A 20306-nucleotide genomic window follows, 5' to 3' on the forward strand; every position below is an offset into this window, starting at 1 on the left:
TTAGACTCGAGCGCTGATGACTCGTGACTTGACTTAGACTCGAGCGCTGATGACTCGTGACTTGACTTAGACTCGAGCGCTGATGACTCGTGACTTGACTTGGACTCGAGCGCTGATGACTCGTGACTTGACATAGACTCGAGCGCTGATGACTCGTGACTTGACTTGGACTCGAGTGCTGATGACTCGTGACTTGACTTGGACTCGAGCGCTGATGACTTGTGACTTGACTTGGACTCGAGCACTGATGACTCGGGACTTGACTTGGACTCGAGCGCTAATGACTTGTGACTTGACTTGGACTCGAGCGCTGATGACTCGTGACTTGACTTGGACTTGAGCACTGATGACTCGTGACTTGACTTGGACTTGAGCACTGATGACTCGTGACTTGACTTGGACTTGAGCACTGATGACTCGTGACTTGACTAGGACTCGAGCACTGATGACTCGGGACTTGACTTGGACTCGAGCGCTAATGACTCGTGACTTGACTTGGACTCGAGCGCTAATGACTTGTGACTTGACTTGGACTCGAGCACTAATGACTCGTGACTTGACTTGGACTCGAGCACTGATGACTCGTGACTTGACTTGGACTCGAGCACTGATGACTCGGACTTGGGGTCGGACTAAAGCATTGAGTGCAAAAGGACCCGGATGATAGAGAGGAGGACTCAGGCTTATATATTGATACAGACTGTTTTAATGTTCATGTTAGATTTTGTATGTTTCATAAAATGTGTTCCGTTCAGAGCGAGGGCTGGTAGGAGCGTTCGCCTGCCTGCGCGTGCACGTGACGTCTGCCAGGATTAAAAGACGCTACCAGCTGAGCATTTTTCTTTCACATATTTCACAGTAAATGCAGCGAGAGCAGAGCGACATGTTGGAGATTTAAGAGACCCATCAAGGAAAGAGACCAGCTCAAACTTTAACAGACATCTGTACAGGATGAACCCAAAAGTGAGAGAGATGCTAAAGTTATTGAGACCGTTCATCACTTTACTGTGTTAGTATAACGGTAATATTAGTGACTAAAACAACTAAACCAAAGTTATTAAGTAGTTTATTGTTAGTTTATTGGACACCGGCAGTGATCCCAGTGCAGCAGAATCTCTGAGCGTGTCCCCTCATCAACTGAAGCACGGTGCGCATTTATGCACGGCACACAGCGCTGTGACTTCATTCATAAATTAATCTACACACACACCGGCCGGATTTCATTAGAATCTCACTGCAGTGACAGTCAGACCTCGTCAATTTACTAAAATCAAAGCTGAAAATCAAACCGGCCACGGCGCACGGGGAGAGTGGATCGTACAGGATCAGACACATTTTAAATGTCCAGGAAAAACTTCAGATTCTCTGAAGTCTTATTAAACAAGACAGTTTCTCACCAAACAGTCTGCAGCGTCCTCGTGCTCTAACGTCTTCTGGTAAAAAGAAAAACAACATTCACCTCTCCCTGTGTCCGCCCCTCCTATCTTACCTGCCCATCCAGGTGAAAACCATCAAACTATCAAAATGAGACTAAAATAAAATATTAATAATAATGCACATGACATTGTCCTTAATATAAACAACAACAAATAAATGACATAAAGTAAAATGATTATGAATATATTAGAATAATTAATATTTATGGAATAAAATGATGGAAATAGCTCCAACACTAATGTTAATTAAATAAATGTGTTTCCTACACATCCAAAAGGTCCCACACAGCCAGTCTAACAGTCAATAGTTTGGATTCAAACGGCTGTCCTCCTTGTAATATATAATATTATCGGTGAGGACTCGACTTGGACTCGTACTCAAGTCATGAGGACTCGACTCGGACTCGGACCCGGACTCGGAATTTTCTCTGGTGACTTGGACTCGGACTCGGACTCGGATTTGGGGACTCGACTACAACGCTGCTCTGAGTGCGTTCACATGAACGGGGCGGAGAAGGCAACATGTGACCAATCACAGACACGGACAGTCTGCCGTCAGCACATCAACATGAATTTCAAACACTGCACTGATATTAGAAAAACATGAAGAAGTTAAACACATGATCCAGATTAACTTCCAGAGTCCAGAGAATCCAGAGTTTGAAAAATGAAGGAAGAACTGAGAGATAAGACAAAAACAGTTTGAATGCGCAAATCACGTCTCATTTCTCATCACTGAGTGCAGATATATCTGACTATAATAACTCTGTTTATTAATCATTAGATATATATGACTATAATAACTCTGTTTATTAATCATTAGATATATCAGACTATAATAACTCTGTTTATTGATCATTAGATATATCTGACTATAATAACTCTGTTTATTGATCATTAGATATATCTGACTATAATAACTGTTTATTCATCATTAGATATATCTGACTATAATAACTGTTTATTGATCATTAGATATATCAGACTATAATAACTGTTTATTCATCATTAGATATATCAGACTATAATAACTGTTTATTCATCATTAGATATATCTGACTATAATAACTCTGTTTATTGATCATTAGATATATCTGACTATAATAACTCTGTTTATTCATCATTAGATATATCAGACTATAATAACTCTGTTTATTCATCATTAGATATATCAGACTATAATAACTCTGTTTATTCATCATTAGATATATCAGACTATAATAACTGTTTATTCATCATTAGATATATCTGACTATAATAACTCTGTTTATTGATCATTAGATATATCTGACTATAATAACTCTGTTTATTCATCATTAGATATATCAGACTATAATAACTCTGTTTATTCATCATTAGATATATCTGACTATAATAACTCTGTTTATTGATTATTAGATATATCTGACTATAATAACTCTGTTTATTCATCATTAGATATATCTGACTGTAATAACTCTGTTTATTCCCTGACAGTGATCTCTCTCTCTGATGTAATCTTGTGTGGTGTGTGACAGTTTTAGACTTAATGTTTCAGCTGCAGTCCTGACGGTATCAAACTGAGCGCTGTGGTTAAAGGACTAATACAAATGTGAACATGATTCAAAGTGATAAGCACGCACAGTTTTATATTTAATGCAGTAAAACAACTTCATCTGAATAATCTGACTTCAGACTCTGTTTATGTTTGATGTCAGGAGAGATAATCAATAACTGTCATCAGTATTTATATATAAAATCAAACAGGTAGACAAAGTCTCCTGCCCGTCTCTTCTCCACTGCGGGCTTGACCGCAGCGCTCCCCCCTCCCCTAGCGATCAGCTCACAGAGCGAGCTGATTGGACAGTGGGCGGAGTTTTCTCCAAACTGATCTCTGATCCTGAGCATAACCTGCTCCGGAGCAGGTTAGGAGTTCAGCATGAGTTACCATGGTGATCTACCCTGGTAAGGAGTAAACCACCTTCGTAGTACTGAAAATCCAGAGTTACCCCTGAAGTTACCTCGGTAACCGCAAATCCGGCTTTGTAGTATACCCCTCTGAGCCTTCCACACTGTTGACAGACCTGCAGTCAGTTGCAACCCACTTGTAGTTAATATCTTGGATTTAGTGTCAGGGTTTAGCACCATGACCGGTCTGTGATCATTTGCACGCCTGTTTCTGTGCTACTGTTGCCTGCTGACATGTATGCTTAGCTAGTAGGTGGGAGCACAAACTCAAGGTTCTTTGTTTTAATCCTGTTTTTCACAAAGTGCATATTACTTTGAACTCGTCAACTGAGCTGTGTGGGAGTTTTTAAAGTGACATGTGCTGTTCAAAAGTGCCATAGTGGTTATTTTCTATCACCACAGCAGCATGGTTAGAAAGACGGAGCCTTGGCTGAACTACAGCGTGCCGAAAGGGAGACCGAGAGGAAGCCTTTAAAAAAAAAAGAACGTGTTGACTTCAGAGCTTTATTAACACACAGAGACACACACTTATTTATTTATTTATTTATTTATGTCTCTATGTATTTATACATTGATTCTATTAACATGAAATGTATGTAGAACAGATCATACTTAATTCTTTGAAAATATGGATCAAAATCCAGTCAAACTTAAAGAGTGAAATGAAACACCATGACTTCTACTGCTTCACACTGGAGTAAAAACGAGTTGTGATATTTTCAAAGACGTTTTGGAGCTAATTGTGGAGAAATGCTGCCATTATTTTTGGTGTGCACAACTTTACAAACAGCGCCCCGTACAAAATCCAGTCAAACTTACAGAGTGAAATGAAACACCATGACTTCTACTGCTTCACACTGGAGTACACACACTCATCTGTGGTCGTGTTTCTCTGTCTTCTTGATGTGTTGGGCTTGTTAACACTCAGAGCAGCATAAAAGAGGTTGTCTGCTTCTCTGTGACCCTATGAACAATATACAAAAGTCTATCACAATATAGATCATGAAAGAAGTTCAAACCATTTATGCATTAGAAATCATTTTAAAGGATGATTGATCAGATCAGCAGATGAAATAATCTCACCTCCAGGTTTCTAGCAGAGGGGGCTGAAGAACTTGTTTGAGCCTCTGATGGTGAAACATAAAAAAGTGTTGATTGTTAAACTCATGTTGAGCAGGCACAGGCAGAAAGAAGCAGTGTTGGATATCGTACCTTGAGACAGGAAACGGATCCTTTTGTTCATCTTGTACAGTGAGAAGGCCAAGACCACTACCAGGAGAGTCACAAATATCAAAGCTCCACTCAAACAATACACCAAGACAAGAAGGTCCACCCGGTCTGTAGGTAAAGAGTCAGACATCAGAAACAGAGCTCTGAGCTTTTCTCTCTGTGTTCATGTTGATTCTGATTGATAAGAGAACTTTGACTACAGAGACACTTACCTTTAAAGTCCAGCTTGATCCCGTCTCCAAACAGAACGTGTCCACATGAGACCACAGCGCAGTGGTAGGTCCCAGCATGAGACAGATCCAGGTTCTTCATTGGCAAGTTGTAGACACAGGTGTGTGTTTGTGAATCAGGCTTCCTCTCACACTGATCCTTCTTTCCTCCACTGGTGTAAATGAGTCCTGGTTGAGATTCTTCAGAGTCTTTGAACCAGTAAACACTGTGTTCTCCATCACAGCTCCCAGTGTGGACGGTACAGTTCAGAGTCACAGAGCCTCCTGGCTGGATGGTCTCAGACTCTGACTGATGGATGACGGCTGGGACTTTAAACCCTGAACTCTTCACATTGACATGAACGGTTTCCAAAATCTCCATACTGCAGTAAAGGCAGCTTAAGCAGTGATAAGTAGCTGAGTCTGACACGTGCAAATCTGAGATTGTCAAATGATTTTGACCAAGTTGTTTATCCAGTGAGAAGCGTGGATTGTTCTTGAATTCACCACGGAAAGTATCATTAGTGGTAAATTTGTAGACAAGCGAGATGAGCTTTAGTTTCTCTCCCACAGTGTGTTTGAACCATTGCACCCATGCAGTCTCAGACTCTTCATAGAAACATTGTAAAGTCAGTTTCTCTCCAGTTTCTCGGCTCTCTCGATGAACAGGTGAGGATGATTTCAGAGCAGTTGTCAGAGCTGAAGTGAATAAGAGACAAAGCAAATGTAGTTGGAGAGGATTTTAACTCAAAAAGACTAAAACTTGTTCAGTTTTAACCATTCAGTAGAAAAAACAAAAAAGAAAATAATGCAATGAAAATGCAACTTACCAATTTCCCCGAGCACCAAACATGTCAGGTAGAGGACAAACTTTGGAGATGTCATCGTGCCCGAATCGTTGCTCTGAATGAAAGAACACTGACAGTCTCTCCCCTCTTCACAGACCAGGCTGCGTTTTATTGGCCAACATGAGAAGGCACATATAGGAAACATAATCACATGCTCACTGCTGTGGTTACTCTCTCTCTCCTGTGTTCGATGGCAGGAGAGAGAGCGCACACGCTCAAACATCAACCAGGTTCAAGAGTAAAAATAGTGAAAGTTGTCTGAGTTCTTGTTGTACTCGTGTTACTTAGTCTTTTCTTTGTACTGTAGTGTTTCTGAGTTTTATTGGTTGTATGGGAGTTGTCCTGCGTCTGTTAGTTCCTTAAATCTGCATTACATTTCTTATTCATGTAAATAAAATTGTGACTCTATTCTGTCACTTGTTAATTTTGCCCAGTCAGTAAATCCTTCCCACAAGCTGTGAAACACATTATCTCCACATTATCCTGTAGTGTACATAGATCAGCCATGATTGTCACTGTAACATGTCTTGCTCTCTCGTCAGCAGCGTCTGTCTGGCACTGAGAGTGAACTCACGACGAGTGGGAGACAGGTTACTGTGCTCCTGGAGAGGCCTGTGACCTGAAGCTTGACCTAACAGGCCCCAGCATCATCTTACACTGAGAGACACTCAGATTGAACACACTTAGATGTCTGAAACACACATATGCTACACTGATGTGTTGGAAGCTGGAGAATTAGCTGAGTGTAAGACTGTGATTGACTTTGACAAAGACCAAACTGTGATGTTCTGAGCGGCCTTGTCAGAGCCTCTTTGTGGGATGTTCCTGGTCTGCTGTGCTCAGTATCGACCAAAAGTGACTCCAGGCAGGAAAGCCACTGAATGGGGTGGGTCATGAGCAGCAAAGACTCATTGATGCAGTAACAGAGCTAAAGCTGGACCCATGTGGACAAATCAAAACAGAAGAACAACTAGAGCTGAAATTGCTGATAATGTTGGTTCTTACAGGAAGGTGTCAGAACACCTGACACACGAGAGTGAGAGATGGCGGCGCTTCGTATGTGAGGGACAGCACCAGTAGACACATCTTCAGTCAGCAGTTCCTGCTACACTTCAGCATATCACTCGGTTATGACACCATGAGTGTCCCAGAGGAGTTAAGAGAGTTGGGCTGCTTCACTGACCAGGCCGAGAGACCTTGGCCTCACCTGTGCCCTTGGTTTAAAAATGAAGGCTCAATGAATGGCAATTCAGTGTGCTTTCAACCCTTTGTTGGACAGAGAGCGCCATCTAGAGGAGTCAAGAAATACAACTAGTGGTTCACGAAGCTTCATTTCCCCATCACTACCTGAGACCACAGAGGACTACCCGGCGAGAGAGATGACCTTCGTGTGCGAGGCCGCCACCGCCAGTGAGTTCACAGGGCTGTTTTTAATGCAGTGACTTCCACTACAGAGTCATGTCTGTTTTTAATGCAGTGACTTCCACTACAGAGTCATGTCTGTTTTTAATGCAGTGACTTCCACTACAGAGTCATGTCTGTTTTTAATGCAGTGACTTCCACTACAGAGTCATGTCTGTGTTTAATGCAGTGACTTCCACTACAGAGTCATGTCTGTTTTTAATGCAGTGACTTCCACTACAGAGTCATGTCTGTGTTTAATGCAGTGACTTCCACTACAGAGTCATGTCTGTGTTTAATGCAGTGACTTCCACTACAGAGTCATGTCTGTTTTTAATGCAGTGACTTCCACTACAGAGTCATGTCTGTGTTTAATGCAGTGACTTCCACTACAGAGTCATGTCTGTGTTTAATGCAGTGACTTCCACTACAGAGTCATGTCTGTGTTTAATGCAGTGACTTCCACTACAGAGTCATGTCTGTTTTTAATGCAGTGACTTCCACTACAGAGTCATGTCTGTGTTTAATGCAGTGACTTCCACTACAGAGTCATGTCTGTTTTTAATGCAGTGACTTCCACTACAGAGTCATGTCTGTGTTTAATGCAGTGACTTCCACTACAGAGTCATGTCTGTTTATAATGCAGTGACTTCCACTACAGAGTCATGTCTGTTTTTAATGCAGTGACTTCCACTACAGAGTCATGTCTGTTTTTTAATGCAGTGACTGCCACTACAGAGTCATGATGCAGTGATTAACTCCACACCTCTTCTTTCTTCTCCAGTGTGTCCGTCCGTACTGATGAGTGGCAGCACGACACCAGGTATGACGTCACACCTGATTCTTTACAGCCAATCAGCATCTGGAATCTTCAGTCCGTCTCCACTCTGATCTGTGTGTTGTTTATGTTCTAACCCCTGTACCTGCCTGTCCTCAGGGTTCCGTATGATGGAGCTGTTCGGCTTGGTGGAGAACCGGTACAATAGCCTCTCTGGAGTCTCCATGGTCCCTGGCACCTTCAACACCTTCCCCTCTTTCCACCTGCACAGCAACGCGTTCCTGGCACAGCTGACCAAGTAACAGCCGTAGATCCTCTCTCTCTCATGAAACAGCACCTTGTGTTTGATGAATGTCTCATGCATAACGTCTGTTCCTGCCTCACAGGTTCCTCCACCCTGAAGGTCTGCCGTCCGACTACACCATCACCCTGCTGTTCAGGCTGCTGCCCGATACTCCAGAGGAGCCCTTCGCCCTCTGGGAGATCCTCAACCAGAACAACGAGCCGCTGGTGGGAGTCATCGTGGACAGTGAGTCTGAGGTCTCTTACGTCTAGGTCAGAGATGAGAGACTGCTGCCTGTATGCTTTTACAGAGTGGAATGATGGCGTGTTAAGAGCGGATGATGATCCACATCCACGTGCGCACATTTCCAGGTAGATTGTGATTTATAAAGGGAAAATGCGCACAGGTGTGCGTGTAATCGGTTTTATAAATGGGTTTATTTCTGGGTTTTCAGAGTGTCACGGCACCACCACCCCAGGGATTTACAGTACGTGTAGGGCAGTGGTAGGCAACCTTTAACACTCAAAGAGCCATTTGGACTTGGTTTCCACAAAAAAGAAAACACCGGGAGCCGCAAATCCTTTTTGACATCTAAAATGAAGATAACACTGCATATATTGTTTTTTAACCTTTCTGCTATGCATAAAAGCTTTAGTGTGTTGCTTATAAAATCAATGAAGTATTCCAAATTATTGCAATGATGCTACATTTCAAGTGTCTTTTATTTTGAAATGAAAACAGATCGAGCTGTGATTGACAGGATTAGACCATGACGTTTTCCACTATCGGTCTGAACTGAAATTAGTCAGTGAAACTGGAATATTTTAAATATTCTCACTTTGAAAACATCTAAAATCATCATTTAGTCAGAAAATGTCAAATCCATGTTTCCATGCTATTACCGTAATGCCTGTTCTGAACGCACACAACAGAATACAGTGGAGGCTGCCTTGACTATTGTTTCAGAAGTGGAGGCTGGCTTGATCGCAGTCTGATTTGGCACTTTTTTTCTGCCTGTCCCTCGCCACCAGCCTCCTCCTCCTCTCTCTCCTCATTTCATTTTTTAATATAATCAGTGATAGACCGCTTCATTTGTGGAAACAGTGAAACGCTTGTTGTGAAGTTCAGTCTGTCTTTGGTGTGTGATGCGCATATGCGCTGCTCCTGTACGCGACGGCGCGCTCTCTTCAGAACAGGAGAGAGTGCAGGTGGAGGAGACTGACTGAAGCCAGTGACAAAGAGGGCGACTTTCAACCACAATGTCTAATACAGTGCCTGTGTTAGAAGGAGCATTCATGCACTTGCATGAACGCGACCAGGTGAAATTCTCACACACGCTGAAAAAAAAGGTTGCAGTCTCGAGCCCTGGCCTCCCCTGAATATTTGTGTTCAGCGTGTTTAGGTTTGCTGTCATGTCTACCATAAAGTGCAGCTTTCCCAGCCACTCTGGCGGTTCCATCTCAAAAAAGATGAGCCCTTTGCTGCTCAGGAAAGTTTGCACCTGTTTCAGACATGCAGCAAAGCGTTTCAGCACCTCACCTCCAGGACAGCCAGGAGATCAGAGTAGGCCTCGTCCAGTATTGAACGGGAGTGATGGTGATTTAAACCTTTTTCCATTTTTTTATTGACAATCTGAATGACAATATTCATTACCTCTGTTACAATAAAAAAAAACTACTTAAATTGATTCATCATCATTTATTTTCCAAAGCCACAGGGAGCCGCAGCGTAAGGATGAAAGAGCTGCAGGTTGCCGACCCCTGGTCTAGTGCTTTCGAGGCTGGGATGTCCGTGCATACATTTGGCTGCCAGCTCACCCTCTCAGCGGATCTCCTCCGACTTCGACCCAGTTGGCTTCGGCCAGCCCTGACTGCGGTCCCTCGGTGCCACTCCATGGCTCTGACCCCAGTTCATTTATAGTAAGACGCAGACAAAATCTCAAACAAACAACGGAAAGAGGGTCTTCTGCGACACTCTTCAATTCTCCCGTGACTCTCAAAAATCGGCGGCTGCTCTCTCTAGGCGTCTCTCACCTTTTCTGAGTTCATAATCGACTCTCCACTTCCTAGTGTCACGGCAACACAACCCTGGCACGAGCTCGGTCTAGGGCATCCAAGCGTTGGCTGCCCGTGCCATACTAAAGAAGGAATCAGGTGACTGTCGAGCAAAAGGCAAAGGGAAAAGGCGGACCTTACCTGTGCCGACTTCTTTCCAGGACACCATTCACGGCTCCGGGACCAGCTCACGCTGCTTCCTTCTCGTTACCCCTCAGGGTTTCCGATGACAGTTCATATTTAAGTTGACATATATAACACACGACAAAACTCAACGGAAAAAGGGGAAAACTTCGCAAGAATCTCTTTCCACGGCTTCTGACAACGGCGTCTGTTTCTTCTCGCCTCTCTAGCAGGTGTCTGCCAGAGCTAATCAAGACCACAGCGTCACCGTCTCATTGATAAATTGGTCACGTGACCAGGAAGGTCCGCCCACCTGTAGCTCGACAGCCACACCCCCATACTCTGGACAGTGTTGCCGCAACACTAGTTTCAAGCCGTGCTGACTAGGTAAGCCCACCCCCTTGCCTGACAGCCATGGCAATCGGCCAATAGGGAGACAGTGTGCCGTGACAGCAGTCCCTTATAAATAAGACCCCTGAACTGGTTTACAGACTGATCTTGGTTCTGTGTATCTCAATATTAAAGCTATTTTTTTCTGTTTTTGTCACATTTGTCTCATCTGTTGTGCAACACCATAATATAATGAAAATGTCACATTGGGGAAAAAACGGAGAAGGACCCATGAGAAGAATAAAATTTAATAAAAGAACAAACAACACACAAAAAAAAACTTACTTTAAAAATATCCAAGAAACTAAATCCAAAGCGTTTAAAATAAAACACTGAGATAAAGCAACACAGGCTGTTTTCTGAACGGCCTGCTACATGCTACCTACAAATGCAGTATCCAGCACTTACTGCATACTGTGTTTGTAGGTAGTCTGTGGTTTGACTGTTCTGTTGGATCTGGTCTGCAGGATGCTGGGTCAGGCCACGCTGGATTTCCGGTTTCAGAAAGTGGAAGTAAACAACGACCAAGCTGATAGATAAACTGCTTCTTTATCATCACTTATGATTTAAAAAGTTAAGAAGTGTTTTTTATGGAGTTTAATCATTTTCACAGCACCTAAAAACTGAGTGCCCCCGTCATGTACAAAAAAAAGGAGAAGAACATTAGCGCTGTGCATTGTGGGAAACAGTACATGAGGGAGACTGGTCCGCTGCAGACTGAGACATGTTCCTGATTCAGTATGACAAGATGCAGATCTTGCTCTTGTTCACATACTACATACTGAATTTAGACCACATCAGTACGTACTGCTAGGATAGTAGGAGGTTTAGAAAACAGCCACATTGAAAACAGGAAGAGACAAAGGAAGACGTAATGATCAAACACAGGAGAGGGGAAACAGAGACACTAAATACACACAGAGTAAAGAGCAACAGGTGTGAACACAGGACAGAGGTGAAACTAATGAGGTCATCGAAAAGGAAGGAAACACACAAGAGCAGGAAGTAGAACTAAAGCAGACACACAGGGAGCAAGAACTTCAAAATAAAACAGGAAACACAACTGACCAGAAACACACAAGGTATACAACACAAGACATGGATCACTAATAACACATGGAAGACAAATGATAACTTATAATTAATACAGACAACAGACAGGGAGGAAACAAGACATGAAGAACAAGAAAAACTAAAGATCAACTCATGACAAACCAAAGTTTCAATTAACCATAAAACACATTTTAAACAAACAGTTACACATCGTCTGTTTATTGATTAATTCATCAATCTACATATAGTCTTAGATAGTTATAATGATAAACAATAATCCTTTAGGTATGAGATAATCACATCACCACATTCAAATGTAACAAGGACTTTACATTGAATTAACCTTTTAGCTCAAACAAAGCAAGAGCAGCAAGCGACCTCAGGTCAGGTGATGAGGAGAGCAGCTGTTTAAGATATAAGGGGCAATGCTAGTAGACTTGAGGCCTCTGCAGAAACACTCCTTCACTCCTGACTGATGCATTCTCAAATCTAATAACCTGTTGACTTTGTTTCACTGTTTATCCACCTTTACCACAGACTCTCCTCCTGCACATGCATTTATACTGTCAAGCTTCAGGTTACATTTAGAAACTAATACAAACAAAAGATTTCCCTCAGCAATGACAACCTAAGACTTGAAATGAATACATTGGTACTAACAGCGCCCAACACAATTCACACTGCTGCCTAGCGGAAGTACCAAAATAAAACCTTCATAAAACGATACAGATATCCAAATCATAGTCAGTCAGTACTGACTCCTACGAGTTATAGCCGGACTGCCCGCTGTAAAAATGTTTTAAAGGTTGTGTTGGAGGCAACAAAGGGGTTTCACAACGCTCAGAGACAGAACTGACCCAGTCTATGGTACAGACGCTCTAAGGCTGTATCGCTTTATGAAGCCTTCATTTTGGTATTTCCACTCGGCAGCAGTGTGAATTTGCATACTAGCTAAATATTTAGGATCATAGAGCAACATTTAACATTTAGATTTAATATTTAGATTTATATTTAGCAATTAGATTCAATGTGTAACATTTAGATTTAGATTTAACATTGAACATTTCATTTGTGGCGTGAAAAATAAATGTGAAAAAGGTTACAGATATTGCTCTGAATGTGATAAAAACGTAACTTTAAAAACGAGTTGTGATATTTTCAAAGACGTTTTAGAGCTAAATGTGGAGAAATGTTGTCATTATTTTTGGTGTGCACAACTTTACAAACAGCGCCCCGTACAAAATCCAGTCAAACTTACAGAGTGAAATAAAACATCATGACTTCTACTGCTTCACACTGGAGTACACACACTCATCTGTGGTTGTGTTTCTCTGTCTTCTTGATGTGTTGGGCTTGTTAACACTCAGAGCAGCATAAAAGAGGTTGTCTGCTTCTCTGTGACCCTATGAACAATATACAAAAGTCTATCACAATATAGATCATGACAGAAGTTCAAACCATTTATGTATTAGAAATCATTTAAAAGGATGATTGATCAGATCAGCAGATGAAATAATCTCACCTCCAGGTTTCTAGCAGAGGGGGCTGAAGAACTTGTTTGAGCCTCTGATGGTGAAACATAAAAAAGTGTTGATTGTTAAACTCATGTTGAGCAGGCACAGGCAGAAAGAAGCAGTGTTGGATATCGTACCTTGAGACAGGAAACGGATCCTTTTGTTCATCTTGTACAGTGAGAAGGCCAAGACCACTACCAGGAGAGTCACAAATATCAAAGCTCCACTCAAACAATACACCAAGACAAGAAGGTCCACCCGGTCTGTAGGTAAAGAGTCAGACATCAGAAACAGAGCTCTGAGCTTTTCTCTCTGTGTTCATGTTGATTCTGATTGATAAGAGAACTTTGACTACAGAGACACTTACCTTTAAAGTCCAGCTTGATCCCGTCTCCAAACAGAACGTGTCCACATGAGACCACAGCGCAGTGGTAGGTCCCAGCATGAGACAGATCCAGGTTCTTCATTGGCAAGTTGTAGACACAGGTGTGTGTTTGTGAATCAGGTTTCCTCTCACACTGATCCTTCTTTCCTCCACTGGTGTAAATGAGTCCTGGTTGAGATTCTTCAGAGTCTTTGAACCAGTAAACACTGTGTTCTCCATCACAGCTCCCAGTGTGGACGGTACAGTTCAGAGTCACAGAGCCTCCTGGCTGGATGGTCTTAGACTCTGACTGATGGAGGACGGCTGGGACATTAAACCCTGAACTCTTCACATTGACATGAACAGTTTCCAAAATCTCCAGACTGCAGAGATAGCAACCTAAGCAGTGATAAGTAGCTGAGTCTGACACGTGCAAATCTGAGATTGTCAAATTGTATTGACCACGTTGTTTATCCAGTGAGAAGCGTGGATTGTTGTTAAATTCACCTTGAAAAGAATCATTAGCTCCATATTTGTGGGAATAAAACATGAGCTTTAGTTTCTCTCCCACAGTGTGTTTGAACCAGAACACATGTGTAACAGTTTCATCTTCATTGAAACATTGTAAAGTCAGTTTCTCTCCAGTTTCTCGGCTCTCTTGATGAACAGATGAGGACGATTTCAGAGCAGTTGTCAGAGCTGAAGTGAATAAGAGACAGAGGAAATGTAGTTGGAGAGTATTTACCTCAGAAAGACTGAAACATGTTCAGTTTTAACCAATAGAAGTATTCAATAGAAAAAACATAAAAATGAAAATGCAACTTACCAATTTCCCCGAGCACCAAACATGTCAGGTAGAGGACAAACCTTGGAGATGTCATCGTGCTCGAATCGTTGCTCTGAATGAAAGAACACTGACAGTCTCTCCCCTCTTCACAGACCAGGCTGCGTTTCATTGGCCAACATGAGAAGGCACATATAGGAAACATAATCACATGCTCACTGCTGTGCTGCTGGGTGTGAGTCTTTGAGGTGTCTTACTCTCTCTCCTGTGTTCGATTGCAGGGGAGAGAGCGCACATGTGCCAAAACACAAACCAGTTGAAAAGTAAATATGGTGAAAGTTTGTCTGAGTTCTTGTTGTAACACTTAGATTGCTGAAGGGCTAGTAGGTTCGACTACTAGAGCTAGGTGGAGTGTTTTAATGAGTATCAGAGGCAGTGTATTACATATTGCCGACTTTAATTTAAACAAGAAATAGGAAAAAAAATATTGTTAACCACACAGTAACAATAGTGTATACAATAAGACAAACAGTTATCAATATCACATTGGCCACTAATACATGTCTCTAGGATGCACCCTTTATACCTGAGTTTTATATATCATTCTTAAATTCAAGTGTCTGCTCAGTATCAAAGTTCAACATACAAATGACAGTTTAAATCACAAATACTTATTCTAAAGGAAATTTCCTTTGCAGCAGCCACCATTACACATTTCCAAGGAATGTTGATGCGATATGTTTAACCATTCAAAAGAAGGTTCCAAAGTTCCTGGGATGAAAATTAGAAAAGATAAGTCCATCGTATTCAATGTCCCAGTTCAGTGTGTGTGTGAGTGTGTGTGTTTGTGTGTGCAAGGGGGGGAAAAGGCATGTGGGGCTGAGTGTGAGGTTTTTGTAATTGCTGGGCCTACCCCATAGTCTGCATATGTAAATGACAGCGTCGCTCCACCTTTTCTCATTGCACGGTTTTGAAGCTAAAATATCCCGTTCCAGAACGCTGCCATCTTGTAGATTTTCTGAAGCCAGTCTGCAGAGTAGGGAATTTGTGTGTTTCCACGGTAACAAGCTCCTCCCTACAGCTTACCGTCCCGAGGTCCTAACCCGGATGTAAAACCCTGTTTTTTTTTGGGTGGGGGGGTTGTTGTTTTTTTAAGTTATATTTTGGGGCTTTTACATCTTTATTTATAGAGGAGAGGACAGTGGATAGTGTAGGAAAGTGGGAGAGAGTGGGGGAATGACAACACGGGAAAGAGGCCACAGGCTGGATTCGAACCCGGGCCACCCGCTATATGGGCGCACAACTTAACAATTAGGCCAAGTCTGCACCCAAAACCCCGTTTTTTAACCTCTAATAACTAACGAAAAAGAAACTTTTCAGAAAAAAGAGGCCTTGAACACAAAACAGTCAAATACTAACTACATATCACCACAGCATACGGATGTGAGAAACATTCATACGACGTGTATTTATTTTTAAAAGTTTGACCGCAGACCCATTCAAATGAATGGAGGAGATGGAGGTTTTGACCTATACTGCAAGCCAGCCACTAGGGGGAGCAGTTTTTGTTGTGGCCTCACTTGACGTCCATTTTATATACAGTCTATGGGTCTGCCACACCGGACAGTGCAGCAGAAACTGTCAAGGTAACCTCTGGTACCTCGGTCTCTAGATCCAGGTGGGAAGCTCGCCATCTATCTCCAGGTGGGTCAAAAAGACCCAACCATACAAAAAAACCCTGACCTGTCAGGACCTGACAGACAGTGTCAGAGAGGTATCATGAGTTTTTCAAATACAATGAATGTACGCATTAAATTACCCACACGCTTTTACATCATTTTTAAACACTCTTTATTACCCAGCTCTCTTACTGATCTTCCGCTTGTGTAAGAAGCTTGATTCTGATTGGTCAAACCGCCTTGACAACCCCTTGACAACGGTTATTAACATTCACTAACATGAGCAACACCAGAGACAACCTGATTAGACGTCATGTCAAATCAATCCACGGAAAAGAGTTCCGGCACAACCGTTAGCTTCCTTTAGCATCATATTGGTAAACAATGTGTCTAAAACGTTAGCTACAGTTAGCATGCTAAATCAGCAGGCTACAGATGTTTTCATCTTGGATCCTGTCCATCAATATGATGAAGGAGTGGAGCAGGTGAGAGAACCTTTAGGTTAGTGATCTCTACAAAGAAAGTTAAACCATGAGTGGTGGTGATGATAGCAGCAGGGTTCAAAGTTGTGACATTAGTTTCTTTTTAAAGGTGTGTGAACCACAGAGCTCAGAGAAGAAGGAGAGCTGAATGAGGACAGTTTCATGTTCAATCCACCGCAACAGGCAGAGAAGAATCCATCACCATGGAACGATCACTGACGAGGAATCACTGGGACTATTTTTAAAAACTGTGAACAGAAAACATTTAAATCAATAAAATAATCTCTAATCAATGTTTTTAACAACTTGTTTGTGTCTTAAGTTAGTAGCCGGGTAATAAGTGGGATAATGTATGGTTAGCAGGTTGTTATGGGAAAAAGAACCCCGGGGTCGGGATTCTTTTTCCCATAACAACCTGCTTACCATACATTATCCCCTTACTGAACAATACAGCTTAGCTGCCAACAACTTCTAGAAATGCAAAATAACATAGTTTATTCCACAAAATAACCCTATTTAACCTTGTGTAAATGCATAACAAAAATACTTTCATAAGTCAGAACACAATAATGCTAAGGACACTCAGAGTGAGCTGCACAACGCTATCAGTGAGCAACAGACTGCACTACCTGATGCATTTTTCATTGTACTGGGTGATTTCAGCCATGGAAACCTAAAGACAGTCCTGCCAAAGTTCTACCAGCACATAAATTTGACACTGGGCCGATTGAATCACTTTTAAACTGCATGTTAGATATTAAAGCCTGGATGTCACAGAACTTTTTACAGCTCAATCAGGACAAAACAGACGCACTTGTCAATGGCTTAAAGGCTCAGAGAGAGAAACTGGCCTCCACACTAAATGTTCATGGACTTAATCCAAGCCAAGAAGTGAGAAACTTAGGTGTTTTATTTGACTCTGATTTTAATTTTAAACCACATGTTAATAAAGTAAACAGCATTTTATCATTTAAAGAACATTTCTAGAGTGAGGATGTTTCTCTCTCTGAGCAACACAGAGAGACTAATGCACGCTTTTATAACCAGCAGGCTAGACTACTGCAATGCTCTCCTTTCTGGTCCCCAAAGAACACAATAAACAAACTGCAGTGAATACAAAGTGCAGCAGCAAGAGTTTTAATGAAGACCAGAAGGAGAGCACACATTACGCCTGTTTTTAAATCTTCACATTGGCTGTCTGTTTCTTTTTGTGTTGATTTTAAATTATGTCACTAGTTTTTAAAGCGCTGCATGACCTCACACCAGACTACATCTCAGAGATGCTTTTAGTGTATGAACCAGGAAGGCCTCTCAGATCCTCCGGCTCCTCTCTTTTAGTTGTTCCTCAGAGGAGAACAGAAACTTTCAGTGACACTGCTTTCAGCTGCGATGCTCCTAAACGATGGAACAGTCTGAGAGGATCTGAGAGGAGCTGATAGAGATATTCAGACTTTTTCTTTTTTTTTTTCTCTTGTCTGCATATATATTTCTGGTTTGTGTCATGTTTGTCACAAACTGTCAAATATTAATGCAATTTATTCTTGCAGCAAAAGAAAAGAAAGAAAACCTTTTTCTTCTGTGCTTGTGACTGTGTGCATGCAACCATCACCATCCCTCTTAGAACTCTGGCCTATCTTTTATTGACAGCTAATATCATGTTCTGTAAAAAAGGGCGTGCACACCTAGGTGGGCCAAATAAAATAAAAAAAAATAAGAGAAAGTGAAAGAAAGATTACATAAGGATATACAAAGGGACAGGGAGAGAGAAGGAGAGAGAGACCTAACACACTTAGATGGAGAGGGACCATCTCACCATGATGCCAAAAAAAATCCGTGGGGTGATACTAATGATTAAGCAACCCTTAGTGTCCACAATCATTACTGAAGCTTGGGTCGCAGAGGGTTGCCGCCGTGCTGTGTTCTATTTGTGTAACAAGACCACCACTGGTGCAGATGAAACCACTTGGGTCAGATCAGCCGAGCGGTACGGCCCGGCACCCGGGCCGCGAGAGCAGTCAGACTGAAGGACCCAACCTTCCGCGGGAGACCCCGGCCAGGGGACAAGCCAAGGACCCAGACCGGAAGCAAACGGGTACCGCCGGAGCACCCAGGGCGACCCCCAGGTCACCCAGTAGGAGGAAAGGGGGGCGAGGGGGGAGAGATCCCGCAGCCCCCCCAAGGGACACCCCCACAACACCGCCCCCACAGCCCCCCAAGACGGGGCCAAAGGAGCCACCAGGGCCGAGGGGGCCCGGCACCAGGAGCAGACAGCCAGGCAGACGGGCAGGACCAGGACCAGAGCCCGCCAACCGGCGCGCCAGAGCGGGGGGAGGGCGGAGGCGGCAGGGCCAATCCCCCCCGTCCCCCCCAGATGGCCCGACCACTCCCCCCAGCCACGCCCCCCACCCACGCCCTGCGACTGATGGACCAGGCCGCGGGGGCATGGAGGGACACCCCAATGGCTGCCGTAGTAACACCCCCCCAGCTGCGCGCCACCCCACCCCCGCAAGGGAACCCCGGGAAACCCGGCCCCGAGGGCAGCCGCGGACCAGGCCCCCACAGGGGAGGGGGCAGCAGGGGGACGGAGGGTGACAGGGACACCAGCCACCCACCCAGCCCCGATGGACCCCCAGCGAGTAGGGCCGAGCCAAACACTAAGGCCCCGCCAAACCTGAACTGTGTGTGTGTGATATGATTTGAATCCTGTTTTGTTTGTTTTTTTGTTGTATGTATGTTTGCTAGTGAGGTGGATTAAAATAGGGGGGGCAGGAAGGGAGGCGGGAGAGAGGGGGGAGAGCCGTAGTGCACTACTGCATCACAATCCGCCCCCCCCCCCCCCCCCAACCCTATATCTTTACCTATATCAGTATCTTGTGAGGTGCATTAAAATAAGAGGGGGGGGGGGGCGGATGGGGGGGCGGGAGAGAGGGGGGAGAGCCGTAGCGCAGCTATTCAGACTTTTAAACATAAACTGAAAACATATTTATTCAGTCTGTTTTTAATGTAGAGTTTAAAAATTGTATTACTTACTTTTTACTGTTATATTGATTTAAATGTTGATTTATTATTTTACTAATTTTAACTGTTTATCTTATTTTATTTTTATCTATTTATTTATTTTAAGTTATTGACTCAGTTTTATTGATATTTTTAGCCTTAATTTTATTTTTAACTCTTATCCTTACCCTTTTTAAATATATTTATTTTAACTATTTATATTATTAATATTAATTTGATGCTTGAACTTATTTTAATTACACATATTGTATTGTTGTCAGTGGGCATTAGTCTCTATTTTAAAATCAATTTTTATTTTTTAATATGTCTTGCCATTATTTCTTTCTGCTATTTTCTTTTTTTCAGTCGCTGTAAAGCTCTTTGATTTGCATTTGACTTGTATGAAAGCTGCTATATAAATAAAGCTTGATTGATTGATTGATAAACTTTGCCACCAGAGGACAAAACACGCTGGATGAAGCCTTCACCATCTCGAAAGTGGCTTACAAGGCATCCCAACTCGCCGTTATGCTAAGACCTGCCTACCGGCCTCGGGTGAGAAATCAGAGTATGGCCAGAGGGGAGCACTTCTGCCCTTCAGGACTGCTTTGAAACAACTGACTGGCATGTTCCCTGTGAGACAGCGACATACGACAATGACACTGACCTGCAGGAGTACACAGAAGAATCACATTTGTCTCATTTGTTGTGCAACACCATAATATAATGAAAAT

The 20306-nt window shown here is 42.8% G+C and overlaps 3 protein-coding genes across 4 annotated transcripts; 1 reads left to right on the forward strand and 2 right to left on the reverse strand.

The window, feature by feature from the left end:
- Positions 1-3774: 3774 nt before the first annotated feature.
- LOC117807511 lies at positions 3775-5707 on the reverse strand. Of its 2 annotated transcripts, XM_034676830.1 has the most exons (6): positions 5653-5707; positions 4826-5521; positions 4596-4721; positions 4467-4510; positions 4203-4347; positions 3775-3852 (listed from the first exon to the last, which is right to left on the reverse strand). In XM_034676830.1, exons 1-5 carry the CDS (start codon positions 5705-5707, stop codon positions 4228-4230), a joined length of 1041 nt encoding a protein of 346 aa, XP_034532721.1. In that variant the 3' UTR covers positions 3775-3852; positions 4203-4227. The 2 variants fall into 2 exon arrangements, with proteins under 2 accessions (XP_034532721.1, XP_034532720.1); XM_034676829.1 differs by lacking the exon at positions 3775-3852 and having other exon boundaries at positions 3948-4347.
- Positions 5708-7030: 1323 nt separating this feature from the next.
- LOC117807820 (collagen alpha-1(XIV) chain-like) lies at positions 7031-8404 on the forward strand. The gene is made up of 4 exons (XM_034677222.1): positions 7031-7080; positions 7856-7894; positions 8009-8147; positions 8236-8404. Exons 1-4 carry the CDS (start codon positions 7050-7052, stop codon positions 8402-8404), a joined length of 378 nt encoding a protein of 125 aa, XP_034533113.1. The 5' UTR covers positions 7031-7049.
- A 4556-nt stretch (positions 8405-12960) lies between these two features.
- On the reverse strand, positions 12961-14518 carry LOC117807467. The gene is made up of 5 exons (XM_034676780.1): positions 14457-14518; positions 13634-14329; positions 13404-13529; positions 13275-13318; positions 12961-13155 (listed from the first exon to the last, which is right to left on the reverse strand). Exons 1-5 carry the CDS (start codon positions 14509-14511, stop codon positions 13036-13038), a joined length of 1041 nt encoding a protein of 346 aa, XP_034532671.1. The 5' UTR covers positions 14512-14518; the 3' UTR covers positions 12961-13035.
- Between the last annotated feature and the right edge of the window lie 5788 nt (positions 14519-20306).

The sequence above is a fragment of the Notolabrus celidotus genome, chromosome 23 (genome assembly GCF_009762535.1).
Source record: "Notolabrus celidotus isolate fNotCel1 chromosome 23, fNotCel1.pri, whole genome shotgun sequence".
Classification (NCBI taxonomy): domain Eukaryota; kingdom Metazoa; phylum Chordata; class Actinopteri; order Labriformes; family Labridae; genus Notolabrus; species Notolabrus celidotus.